The following is a 12,344-nucleotide window of genomic DNA, read 5'->3' as shown; positions in this document are numbered from 1 at the left end:
AGGGTTAAAATAGTGATAAGTGAAAGGGAGTTTGAAAAAATACTGCTATGCAAGGTCAAAATGTTTCTGCCCTGTAGTGACCCTACATGGGCTTCAGGGGCATCTGTCTGGACCAAAGTGGTACAGTCAATCTGCAGCAGCAATTATAAAATCTGATCCTGGCCTCAACAAAGTGATCCAGGTGATATTAACATGACTTAGTGTGTGGTGTACTCTTCAATGCTATTTCTAGCTTTTTACATCAATCATCAATTTCATAATAATCAGAAAAGTGTATTTAAGTCTTTTACAGATAGTTTTGAGGAGAGACATCTTCTGCTCTCCCTGGAAGGATTGATGGTGGTTTGCGGTGCAAACATTTCTACTGGAGACCATTGACTCCCAGAACCAGACTCTTATTTTTCTCAGCTTGAAAAAAGCTACAATACACACTACAAGGCCTTTTCAAAACACAAAAGCTAACAGAAAACAATTCTGTTACTTAGCTCAGATATGCAGGTTCGAAGCAACATGCCAGATGGTAAATGTGGTGCTAAGAAAGTTTTGCTAGGGTCTAGAAGGAGGGCCTGGTTATTAAAGACTGGTTCCATCATTTACTACTTGAATTAATGTATTCGATAATTTTGCAGCTCTTTTTGCAGTGATGTTTCTGAATCAATTTTATTGCCACTAATGTGTTTATTTTTATAGATAGGTCTTTGCATGTAATATACATTTTTAAGACCATTATTGTTTAAACAATCTTTTTAAATATAGACTGTGGAAAATGTAGATATCTTCTCGGTTTCCATCCATGGTGACAGTAGTTTCAGAATTTACTAATACAAAAAATAATTATGTTCCTCACAGAACTGAGGATTGTCCTGGCATCTTCAAGTAATGTGTTGGAAGTTCATCCGTTACGATCTGCAAGATTTCCTGGATGTGGTTGGTAAATTGGCTAAGGCGGCACTTGGCCAGAGGGTTTAAGTATCTAAAACTAAATTGTATTTGTTTCTGAGGCTGTAAAAATATATGAGGATCACATATGTGCTGCTGGGTCCAATATCTTGATTGGAGATGTAATGGGGAGCTCAGAAATTGGAAGTACTTGCAAGCATCTAAACTAGAGTGCAGGGGTAATGCCTGGGTCAATAAGAGAGTATTTATCTGTGTTCAATCCTAGCTCGTGCCACCATACCCACATAGGTAGGCAAACGTACACATTTGCATTCTATCCAAAAACTACACCGGCCATCCTTCATATATTCAATTGTTGTGTATAATTTTTACGAAGATAAAACACACTCTTGCATTAATATGTCGTGGGTGTTCTTTACAGTTTTGGAATGCCTTTTTTCAGTGGATAATGTACAACTCCTTTAACTGTAATGAGTCTGGGTCTAAAGTGATGAGTACTTGGTGTCTTGGGTACATGTTTTTAAAATTTTTGTATGCATGTATTAAGCCAGCCAAACAGAGACTTAAAGTCACCTTACAACTGTTTATTTGTTGACAACATTGAATCCTTGTGGTACCCCTCTAGGAGAGAGGGGATGCCGATAAGTTGGTACCAATGTGTTACCAATGTGTGCCTATGTGGTCCTCTTGTCCCTGCTATTGTGCCTGGTGCAGGCCCCTGGGCAGGGGGGTTTCTGTGGGCAACGGGCTGGTGAGATGGGGGATGACCTCACAGTGGCCCGGAAACTCTCCTGCCCTACCCCGCAATGTCTAGTTTGGTGGGGGCTGTACCCGTGTTCAGGTAACCCAGCAGGACTGGAGCGCTAGGTGGTGCCCTGGATTTGAGTTTTTGTTGTGACCTTAAGGGATGGAGGGGGGGTGGAGATGTTGGTACAAATGTGTGACAATGTGATCCTCATGTCCCTCCCATCGTGCTTGGTGCAGAATGGGATTCTGGGACTAGTCTGGCCCCTGGGTAGGGTGTTATTCATGTTGGAAATGTGCTGGCGGGAGGTGGGCACGAACCGCTGGTGATCCTGGAACTCTCCTGCATTACCCTGCGATGCCTTGATTGAAATGGGTGGCTGAGTCTGTGTTCAGGTACCCTGGCAGGGCTGGTGAGCTGTGCAGTGCCTGTGATTTGAGTTTTGTGGCACCCCTCTGAGATGGAGGAGGGTTGGAGACGGTAGGCAGTGGGCTGGAGGGAGGGGGGATGGCTTCCCAGTGGTTCTGGAATTTTAACTGTGGGGACTGTGCCTCTGTTCAGGTACCCCGGGCAGGGCTGGTGCGGTATGTGGTGGTCCTGGATTTGAGTTTTGTGGTAGTCCTCTGGGATGGCTGAGTGTGAAAAGCTGGTACCAAGGTGGCCCTCCGTTTGTTTCTACCATCACGTCAGGTGCAGAATTGGATTCTAGGATGGGATGGACCCCTGCATGTGGTATTATTTTGTGTGGACAGCAGGTGGGCGGGAAGGGGGACTGACCTCCCGGTGGCCCTGGTACTCTCCTGCCTTACCCCACAATGCATGGGTTTGGCTCATTGGGTGGTGGTGTCTGTGTTCTGGTACACCGGTAGGGGTGGTGTGCTATGCAGTGCTCTGGGGGTTGAGTTTTGTGCTATCCTTCTGGGATGGAAGAGACGTGGAAAAGTTGGTTCAAATGTGTGCCTGTAAAACCTTATAATTGCTCATAGATGCTCTGGGCAGAACCAGTGGGGTGTTGCAAGTTGCAGCTTTCTGGCACACACGCACAGCATGTCACATGTCAAGGTGTTCTCATCACTCCTTGAAAGGCGAAACCTGTTATTTGTCTAGTGTACCATTCTTCCTCCTTGAATTTTGGTACCTGCTTAAGGATGTCTGCTAAAAGAATACCTGTTTTCTTAAATGACTATCAGGGCAGGCCGCTCAGTTTTAGATAACTGGTCTAGTTAGGGTATCAACAGGGGGTATGTATGCTAGCACACTATTGTCCCTAGATGGAGGTGGGCCTGGATAAGGGATAGGGAGTAAGTAAGCAGCAGTAGTTAGCAGGTAGATGATGCCCAACAGTGTTGCTGAGATAATGGGTATGCTCAAGATGTTCTTCTATAATCATTGGCCTTGCTTTAGGGTACAAAGATTCATTGAGTGTCCTTGCGTGGAACTGGTAACGTCCCTCGTGTATAGAAGTCCATCCAGGGATGTACCAAACTTGCTGTCTGTTATCTAGTATGGGGAGCGCTCCTATTAGTACTGAGAGTCTGTGGCAGGCTGCGTTCAAACGTTTATGGCCTTCGGTTTTACATAAGGTGGTGGCCAGGGACTGTCCAAGGCTCTACCAAGAGTGGGTGAGCTAACTCCTAGAATGAAACTTGGATCAGTGGGAGTTTATCTAGTGTAAGCTTGGCCAAAGGGTCCATGCCTTGAGGTGCAGGATACATTTAGTGAGACAGGAAGTGGATGTTTTTTACTGGCAACCAAAGGATGGTTGCCAGGTTTAAGGAGGCAGAGCAATCTGCCAGTGCTGGGGTGTATGTGTTGGATCTGGAGTCCCAGGTACTCTATGCAGACACAAAAGGAGCACAGAAAAAGACATCCATACTTGGACAAAGAGCGTTGAGGAGGGTGCATTAACCACTTAGTGGGGAGGAAGCTGAGATTTGGTGGCCAACTTAAAGGGACAGATTGAATCCATCCATGGAGCGCGGGTGGCCGGCCAGTACAAGTTAAGGTGCTGACATGGCATACAGTTGAGCGGTGCTGATGTGGTCAGCCTGCTGTTATACTCAGTGGGGAATTGGGGGGCTGAAGCATATGCTGAAGCACCCAAGGAGAGGGATTTTTGGGGATAGAGAGCTTTGTCATCCAGGGTGCAAGCTCTTCATCCAGCAGTCGCATCGACCTAGAGATCAGTAACAGAGCCTTTCAGCAGGGGGGGGCGAGCTCGCCAGTGTCCTCAACTCCCTGTTGCGGAATTTCTAGCAGCAGAAAAAGGGAGCTACCCAAAAGTTTGAACTAATTTACTGAACTGACTGCTTGGAGGGGTGTTGATTTGTGTGAGCACTGGGCAGGGAGGAAGGTGGGTCTGACCTGCCGGTGGTCCTGGACCTTTCTGTCCTACCCCAGGGTGCCTGGAGTGAAACATTCTGAGAGGGTTTGCCTGGTGACAGATGCCAGCGGCAGGGACGGAGCGCTAGCCATGCCAGGGTACATGTGTTGTTATAAAATTGCGAGTACTGCCCATCTCTCTGTGATGGGGAGGGAAGTTTCTATTAAAGTATGCTTGCAAATAATCTCCCAGATGCCCTTGGTGGAGGGCAAGGGTGATGGTCAAGGGAAAGGGGCCTACTGGCACTTCGCATCCCGAGTGCTGCATTACAATGGGAAACTGAGTCAATCGTTGAGTTGCTTTTACAACCCTTGAGCTGTTTTGCTGATCTCTCGTCCTGTATGCTCATAACAAATATATCCGCTCAATTATGGATATCATTTCTCACCGATACTGTAACTATGTGAATAAAAGGCTAGCCTTGCTTGAACCGCGGAAATCGCTGTTGTCTCTCTCTTTTGAAGAGGCAGCGACTTGCAGGTTGTGAGCGCACTATGCATATTTCAAAACTGGTCGAAAAACAAGTGTACATCAGCATCAATTATTCAACAAGTCAAAGTAAAAGTGATGCAGCTAGTAGCACACGACTCTTCACGAAGGCTTGTCTGAGCAGTAAAAAGACGGATAATCCCGCCTATAGGTAACAAAGTACTTTGTGGGGACAGTTAAGGTGCGGACATCTCTATTAGGCAGAGACGGAGGGCTCGAAGAGAGAGGAGACGATAAAAGCGAATGACGGAGTCTAGGACACATATCTGGTTTCTGTAGGCACAGCAGAACAGGTGCGTTTTTAAAGCCCTAATGCGGACAAAGAAGCGTCCCCTAGCAAAATGTGGAAAGGATATTTTAAAGATTTTAGCTACTTACCCGTACAAGCAATATTTAATTTCCCCCAATCACTTCAATAATGTATACCGCAACAGCTGCAAACTGCATTTGAACTGTTCTGAGATGAAAGGAAAAAACAATGAAAAAACGTGAACGAAAAATTGCAAATTGATGTTCCCTCTGAAACGCTCTTGTCCATGTGACTTCTTTAGCAGCGTCAGCAAAAGTACCATACGGAAAGCTAAAATAATTCATAACAGCATCTTGTCATAAAACAGTTTTATGTATTCCTCTTAAAGTGTTTAGTGATCAAATTTCATCAGATGGCTGAATAAGCAGTACACTTTACAGCAGTTAATCTCTGCTTCCAATATGGTTGGGATTCGCAGCTATCTGCTGCATACATCAATCTGCAACACTTCCAGACACGTGCTTGTAAAGACGGCCGACAGAATGTTTCAATATTTACATGACATTTTCACGGTTTACTTTGGCAACGCATGGTAGTCACAGACATACTTGCTTTTTAATAAAATGTAGACAGAATGTTAATCTTGTGTTGACCTCTCGCACCCTTAACAGCAAGTGATTGATAAACGGCAAATTCTAACAAACTCAGTTCTCTTTCTTGATTAGGAAAGAGAACCTCTTCATCAGAGTGGATATAATAGATGGGATTCTGTGATTCCTGTATAAATGGCAGTCTCTCATTTCTTTATAATACATGGGATTGTGTAATCCGTGCAGACAGGTCAGTGTCTAATTTCTTTATAATCAGCGACTTCTGACGCACCCAGTCACCTATTATGAAGAAAAGATGCCAGAACTCGACCATTATAGGTTTTTAGTCGAATTCTGATGTCACAATGCCTGCTGCCAGAGCCAGGAACTGAGGTGAAAGGCTTGTTCCTTTGTATGGTGACGGAACTCCTGGGTGACTTGAGATATCCGTATAATATACTGCAGGGGACACTTTATCCCTCATACGTTTTGTAGGAAACAACACATACAATACAGCTGAGCAGCTGTCATGCTGTGTGAACACACAATATACGGTGCACTCCCGCAGAACAAAGCCAGGGAGCTTATTGTTAGTGAATGGTTTTTTTTTTTTTTTTTATGTTTGAAAGCTTTATTAGAGAAAAATAAGTAATACAATAAGGTGACATCAGCCAATATGAGAACAAAGGTATGAGATGGGACAAAGAAAGTAGAATCAGCCAATCCCACAGTGAAAGACAAAGCATTTTAAATGGTGGGGAGGGAAGGAGGGGGGGGAAGGGAGGAGAGAAGAAAACAAAAAACATGGTATTGATCTTAGAGGATGGGTAAGCAATAATAGGAAATACAGTCAATGGCAATCAAAAAGTACAGTAAAAGGCATCATATGAATAATTGCATGAATGAAAAATAAATATGAAGAAGGTCAATATAAAGCTAAATAATAACAATATTGAGACTGAAAAATATCATGAAAAACTGCAGGCAAGAGTACATGAGTTCAGGGGGGCTTGAAATTATCTGAAGATAGTGGAGAGTAACACTTTTTGACGGATTGATCAAGGTATAGAGTGAGAGGTAGCCAGTAAAATTCAACATTTCGGGAGGGTTTACAGGAGGAGGCAAAAGCAACATCAAGTCTGTGTGAGTGACATACAAGATTCCACCAACAATTGAGAGACAATTTGTTCAGAGATTTCCAATTAGAGACAATATGTTGTAATGCCAGAGCCAGCATAAGATCAAAAAGACCGCGAGAATGTGGGGGGAGGACTAAATCCTCTGAAAGGCTACCAAGAAATACTAAAGGAGGAGAAAATTGAATAGAGAGGTTGAAAATGCGAGAAAGGCGAGAGAATATCTGAGACCAGAAAATACGAGTTGAAGGGCAGAAGAAGAAGAGGTGGAAAAGATCCGCAGAAGGGGCATTACAGGTCCAACAGTTAGATACAGCATCAGGTTGAAAGCGGGAGATAGAAAAAGGAGAAAGGTAAAGTCTGTGGTAAAAGAAAAATAAGGATTGAGTGAGAGAAGCAGTACGGGAAATCTTCAAGGACCGAGCCCATATTTTGTCCCAGAGAGAAGTCGGCCATGAAGAAAGTAAGTCTGTCTCCCAGGACAATTCTAATTTTGACTTGAGACGAACTGGATTGGGGGCTGAAAAGTACCGGTAAATGATGGAAGCTTTAGGAGTTGTAGAAAGGACAGTGAGTAGAGAGGAAGATGAGGCAGGTAGGTCTTCAGAGGGGAGAGAGTAATAACGATCTAAAATGGTTTCCATAAGGATGGGGAATTTCTTTGCAAAAGAAGGAGGGCAGTGGAATTGAGACCGAAATGCAGGAAATGAGCAAGGGGATGACCCATCAAAAAGATGACGTATCCAAATGATACCTTTCGCTCTCCATGAGGGCCATGCAATAGGTCGATTGTTAATTAATAAAAGTGAATTGTACCATATAGGCAATAGTAGAAAGGATTCCTGCGTTACTGAGGAAGGTGAAACTAAAGGGCGCAGAAGAGAAGAAGTATGCTTGAATAAAAGGGGATTAAGGCATGGGGCTTTAGAGGTAAAACGAATTACTTCTTGGAAAGAGTACGGAAGCAGTAGTTCCTGTTCAACAGAAAGCCAGAGGGGAGAAAAAGGGGAGGGTTCCTGAGATAACCAGCGGGAAGCCTGTCGAAGGGAAAAGGACTTGTGATAGAGGCGAAAGTCTGGAAAGTTGGTACCACCATTAAGTTTAGATTTACGTAAGTTGGAAAGCGATATGCGGGCTTTTTTCTGCTTCCAAAGAAATTTGGACAACGTAGAGTCAATGCGGCGGAAATAGGAGTTTGGGATACGAAGTGGGAGCATGGATAATAAATAGATCAAAATGGGGGCAATCATCATTCTGATGGAGTCAAGACGGCCCCACCAGGAAAGAAATAGTGGATTCCAAGAGGTGAGTAATGAGTCTATCCTAGATATGACTGCATTCATGTTGAGTTGAATAGAGGAGGATATAGAGCTAGAAAAAAGAACGCCGAGATATTTAATTTTTGTAGAATTCCAAGCGAAGCCAGTAGCCGTGAAAAAGTGGGGGAGACAAAGTGTGGTTAAAGGAAGAATCTCTGTTTTGTCCGAGTTTATTTTGTAACCGGAGACCAAGGAGAATTGCTGAAATTCGTTTAGTAATGCGGGGACTGAGGTAGGCGGGTCAGAAATAAATAAAAGAATATCGTCAGCATATGCAGACAATTTAAGATGACGTTTACCGTACGGGAAGCCAGAGATGAATGGATTATTGCGTATGGAGGTAAGGAAAGGTTCAAGCGCTAAAATAAATAAAAGAGGTGATAAGGGACAGCCCTGACGAACACCCCGTTGAAGTGTGAATGGGGAAGTGAGTTGACCATTAACGAGAACAGACGCTTTGGGCATAGAATATATCAAAGAAATATAAGATATGAATTTAGGGTTAAAGCCGTGCCATTTTAAGGAAGCCAGAAGAAAAGACCAGTCAACCCGGTCGAAGGCTTTCTCAGCATCTACTGAAATGGCTGCAAGGGGAATCGATAGTGAAGGGGCTTTACTTAAAACATTAAGAAAGAGTCTAGAATTGTCCGAGGTCAAGCGGCCCCTGACAAAGCCGCATTGTTCTTTCCCTATAAGATGTGGTAGGAGCGGGTCAAGGCGAAGAGCTAATAGTTTCGCAAAAATTTTGTAGTCAACATTAACTAGAGATATAGGTCGATAATTTTTACAGAACTTAGGATCTCTACCATCTTTAGGGATAAGGCATATGGTAGCGTCCTGAAAAGAGCCTTGGGCTGATCCAGTAGAACAAAAAGACTGAAATAGAGATAAACGGTGGGGTAAAAGAAGGTCTGAGAAATGTAGGTAGAATTCAACTGGGAAGCCGTCCGGTCCTGGGGTTTTCCCCTTAGTGAGGGAGGATAGAGCAGAGGACAGTTCCGAAATCGTGAGGTCAGAGTCAACAGCCGAAATATTAAGGTGGGAAGTATCTGGTTGAGGTATGTTGTCAAAGTAGGATTGAATAAGGTCTGGGGTGGGAGGGTTTTCCGGAGTATATAGAGTTTTATAAAAAGAGTGGAATTGTTCCAAAATTTCTGCATTGGTATGAAGAAGTACATTAGAGGGGGAATAAATAGAATCAATATTAGTACGTTCTTTACGAGATTTTAAATAATTAGCTAACAATTTACCTGATTTATTTCTACCTCCATAAAATCGCGCACTGCTCCGGAGAAGAAAAGAGGAGGCAGAGTCTGTGGTAAGTTTGTTAAAGGCAATCTTAGCCTTAAGCAATTCAGGAGACATAATCTTATCAGAGGAAGTATAGAATTGATGTTCCAGAGATTTAATATGAGCAAGGGTGACTTTACGTTTTTGAAGGAATTTTTTCTTCTTTTTAGAGACAAAATCAATAATAAAACCTCGGGCTGTGGCCTTGAAGGAATCCCAAAGAATATGAGGTAGGGTATCAGGCGTAGAGTTAAGATGAAAAAATTCAGAAGCAAAAGCACGAAAAGAGGAGGAAAAAAGAGGATCAGTAAGAAGAGAAGGGTTGAAGCGCCAGCGAGAAGATTTAGGAGTAGGAGGAAGAAGGTCAAAAACAGTAGTAATAGGAGCATGGTCAGAGATAACAATTGGTTCAATAGAAGAAGAAATAAGGTGTTGAGAAAGAGATGAAGAGAGAAAGATATAGTCTAAGCGGGAGAAGGAAGCATGAGGAGGAGAGAAGAAGGAGAAATCCATAACGTCTGGGTGAATGAGTCTCCATGAGTCTACAAGATGAGTTTGGGTAATAGTGTCAAGGAATTGTTTATGTGGTTTATGAGGGGAGAAACGAACAAAGGATCTTCGGTCTAAAAATGGGTCAATGATCTGGTTACAATCTCCACCCAATAGAAAAACATCATCTTTATGTTGAATACATTTTGCTGTGATGGAGGGCCAAAAAGAGGAGTCAAAACATGTGGGACCGTAAACATTGAATATCGTAAGTGGGATATTGTTAATTAGTAGTTTAGCTAAGACCCAGCGTCCCTCGTCATCCTTTTCTTCTAGAACTACTTTACACTGGAGTCGCTTATGAATCAAAATGGCTACTCCATTCTTTTTTTGAGAAGCAGGAGAAAATAAAACAGATCCAACCCATAGTCGCTTTAGCTTTAAAGATTCGATGTCAGATAGATGAGTTTCTTGAATAAGGACGATGTCTGGATTGTAAGAGGAAAGGTGGGAGAGTACTCTTTGCCTTTTGATAGGGTGATTAAATCCTTTCACATTCCATGAAACAACTTTGAAGGTGAAAGCTTACTAAACTGATCTAAATCAAGAATTGCAAAAGCATACTGTACATGTAATAATAATTCAAACTGTATAGAAGTATTAACCATAAAACTCTTCAAAAAGGAAGAAGGAAGAACAGGTAGAAAAGGAAGAAGAAAAAGGAAAAGGGAGGAGGAGAGGGATGGGAAAAGGGAAAGGAGATCAGTGGGGAAGGAAGAAGGAAGAAAAGAGAGAATGCATAGAAGACAGTACAAATCCAGAAGGATGACTGTATTAAACATACCTGAAAGAGAAAAAATACACATAGGGAAGGTGGGGAGGTGGTGATGCTTTACAAGACGTACGGACCAGGATCAGGAGGAGAACCACATCGAGACCGCACAAAAGGAACATGGAATGGGACAAGGTGTTGAGAGGAGTATCCGGTACATATCCGTCTGGGAAGGAAAAAAGGGAAAAATGTTAACAAACATAACATGTAGATGTAAAAATTGAAGTCTAGAGAGTAGAAAAGAAAATAGAGGGATATATAGGAGATGCCAGAAACAGATAAAGAAGAGAAGAGATACGAAAAGAGAGTGTAAGAACTGAGATGAAAAGTAAGGAGAATATACGAAGTCAAAGACAAGCCATTAGGAAGACGAACAAGTTAAACAATAAAAGTCCAATTTCAGCCACTGGTCGAAGCAGAAGAGGAGGCGTCCATCCCTTCTCCACTGTGTAGAAGAAGAAAGTTCCTTAATTCTCCAGGTTCCTGAAATGACCAAGTCTTTTCTCGATAGGTGACTCTGAAAGTACAAGGATGAAACAAGCCATATCTTGCTCCCAAGGCGCGCAGAGAGGGACGCATAGCCAGAAATTCTTTACGTCTGGAGGCGGTGACATTAGAGACATCTTGAGAAAAATATACTCGTTGACCTTGCCAAGACACTTGTTTTTTACTCCTCGCGGCTGAGAGAATCAATAAAAGATCTGTGTATTTCAGAAATAAAATAATGACTCCACGAGGTTTTGAAGAGGAGCCCGTTCTGGCACCTAATCTATGGGCTCTTTGTATACTAATGGAGGTGGAAGGTGGTAGGTCCAGAAGTTTCGACAAGAAAGTGGTGAAGAAAGTTACTGGATTATCCCCCTCAAGATTTTCCGGCAAATTGTAAATACGGAGGTTATTCCTCCTATTTCGATTTTCCAAATCCTCTGTATGCTTTTGGAGTGAGAGGACCGTTTTTTCTAAAGAGTCTATACGTTGTGTGTTGGACTGAACTTCAGGGAGGTGCTGTTCAACAGTAGAGAGACGGGCATCCATATTATCCCATTTATCTTTTAAAAGCTGCATATCTGTACTCGTCTTTTCAATAAATGGGCGCAGCGCACGCAATTCCTCTAGAATTTGGTCAATAGAAGAATGAGAAGGATTGTCTTCTGGTGTAGGAGAATTTTGCTTGAGGCGCTTGCCCGCCGGAGCGGGTGGGGAAGACTTACTGGTGTTAGTATGAGCCAATGATGATTTTGGAGTCGTCATTTTCGCAGATACAGTGGCTCTATTTGTACCAGATGAAGATGCACCTGAAGCACTCCTCGATGGTATGAAGACAAATTTAGGTTTGCGTAAGTTGACCATAGAAAGGAATGAACGTGCGACAATATAGGCTCAATTCCCTGTGAGAAGACTAAAGGTGCATGTGAAATGTTCCAGAAATATCTCCAAAGAGAGGGAGAAGCACCCAGACGTAACTCAGTGGGAAAGGCGACAGAGAATTAGAGTATGCTAAAATAACGAGTACAAAAAAGGGGAGAATGGCTAAAATGGAAGCACAGGAAGGAGCATCCTGAAGTAGCTGAGGCGCAGGAGAAAGAGGCAAAAAGTCTCAGAGAACGTTGTTATCCTAGCGCCATGAGGAGGAAATATAGGATAAAAAGTATTTCAGAGCAGCGAGCATGTTAGAGCGGGAAACATCCAGTTGTCAGGGGTGAAGCGCCGTAAAACTGCGTATTTGGACGTTTCCTCTAATGTGGAGGAGGAGAGAAAAAACGAAGTAAAGGTGTCTTGTACAATATATATAAATCTCACCCCTGAGGTGAAGTCGGTGTCTGAAAGTTCATTGGTGTCCAGTGGCACATCGTGTGGTGACAGCTCGTATCAGCAGAGGCTCAGATGCTTGAAAGAACTTCAAAATGGCGGCTCCGTGAGG

At 43.1% G+C, this 12,344-nt stretch overlaps 1 protein-coding gene across 5 annotated transcripts in view; it reads right to left on the bottom strand.

The window, feature by feature from the left end:
• The window catches only part of TENM2 (teneurin transmembrane protein 2), a 2,740,530-nt gene that overhangs the window by 2,083,403 nt on the left and 644,783 nt on the right, over nucleotides 1–12,344 (bottom strand). For 2 of the 5 annotated variants that reach the window (XM_085617841.1, XM_085617840.1), the window contains exon 2: nucleotides 10,436–10,589. The exons of the other annotated variants lie outside the window; for them this stretch is intronic. Coding sequence is in view for 1 of the 2 variants with exons in the window: in XM_085617840.1 (XP_085473966.1) it covers nucleotides 10,436–10,457 (22 nt within the window). In the remaining variant the exon portion in view is untranslated. The remainder of the gene's footprint in view (nucleotides 1–10,435; nucleotides 10,590–12,344) is intronic. 5 annotated transcript variants of the gene reach the window in all.

This window comes from Triturus cristatus, chromosome 7, assembly GCF_964204655.1.
Source record: "Triturus cristatus chromosome 7, aTriCri1.1, whole genome shotgun sequence".
NCBI classification, from domain to species: domain Eukaryota; kingdom Metazoa; phylum Chordata; class Amphibia; order Caudata; family Salamandridae; genus Triturus; species Triturus cristatus.
Note: the sequence above shows the minus strand (reverse complement) of the source record. Positions and strands in the feature narration are given on the sequence as shown.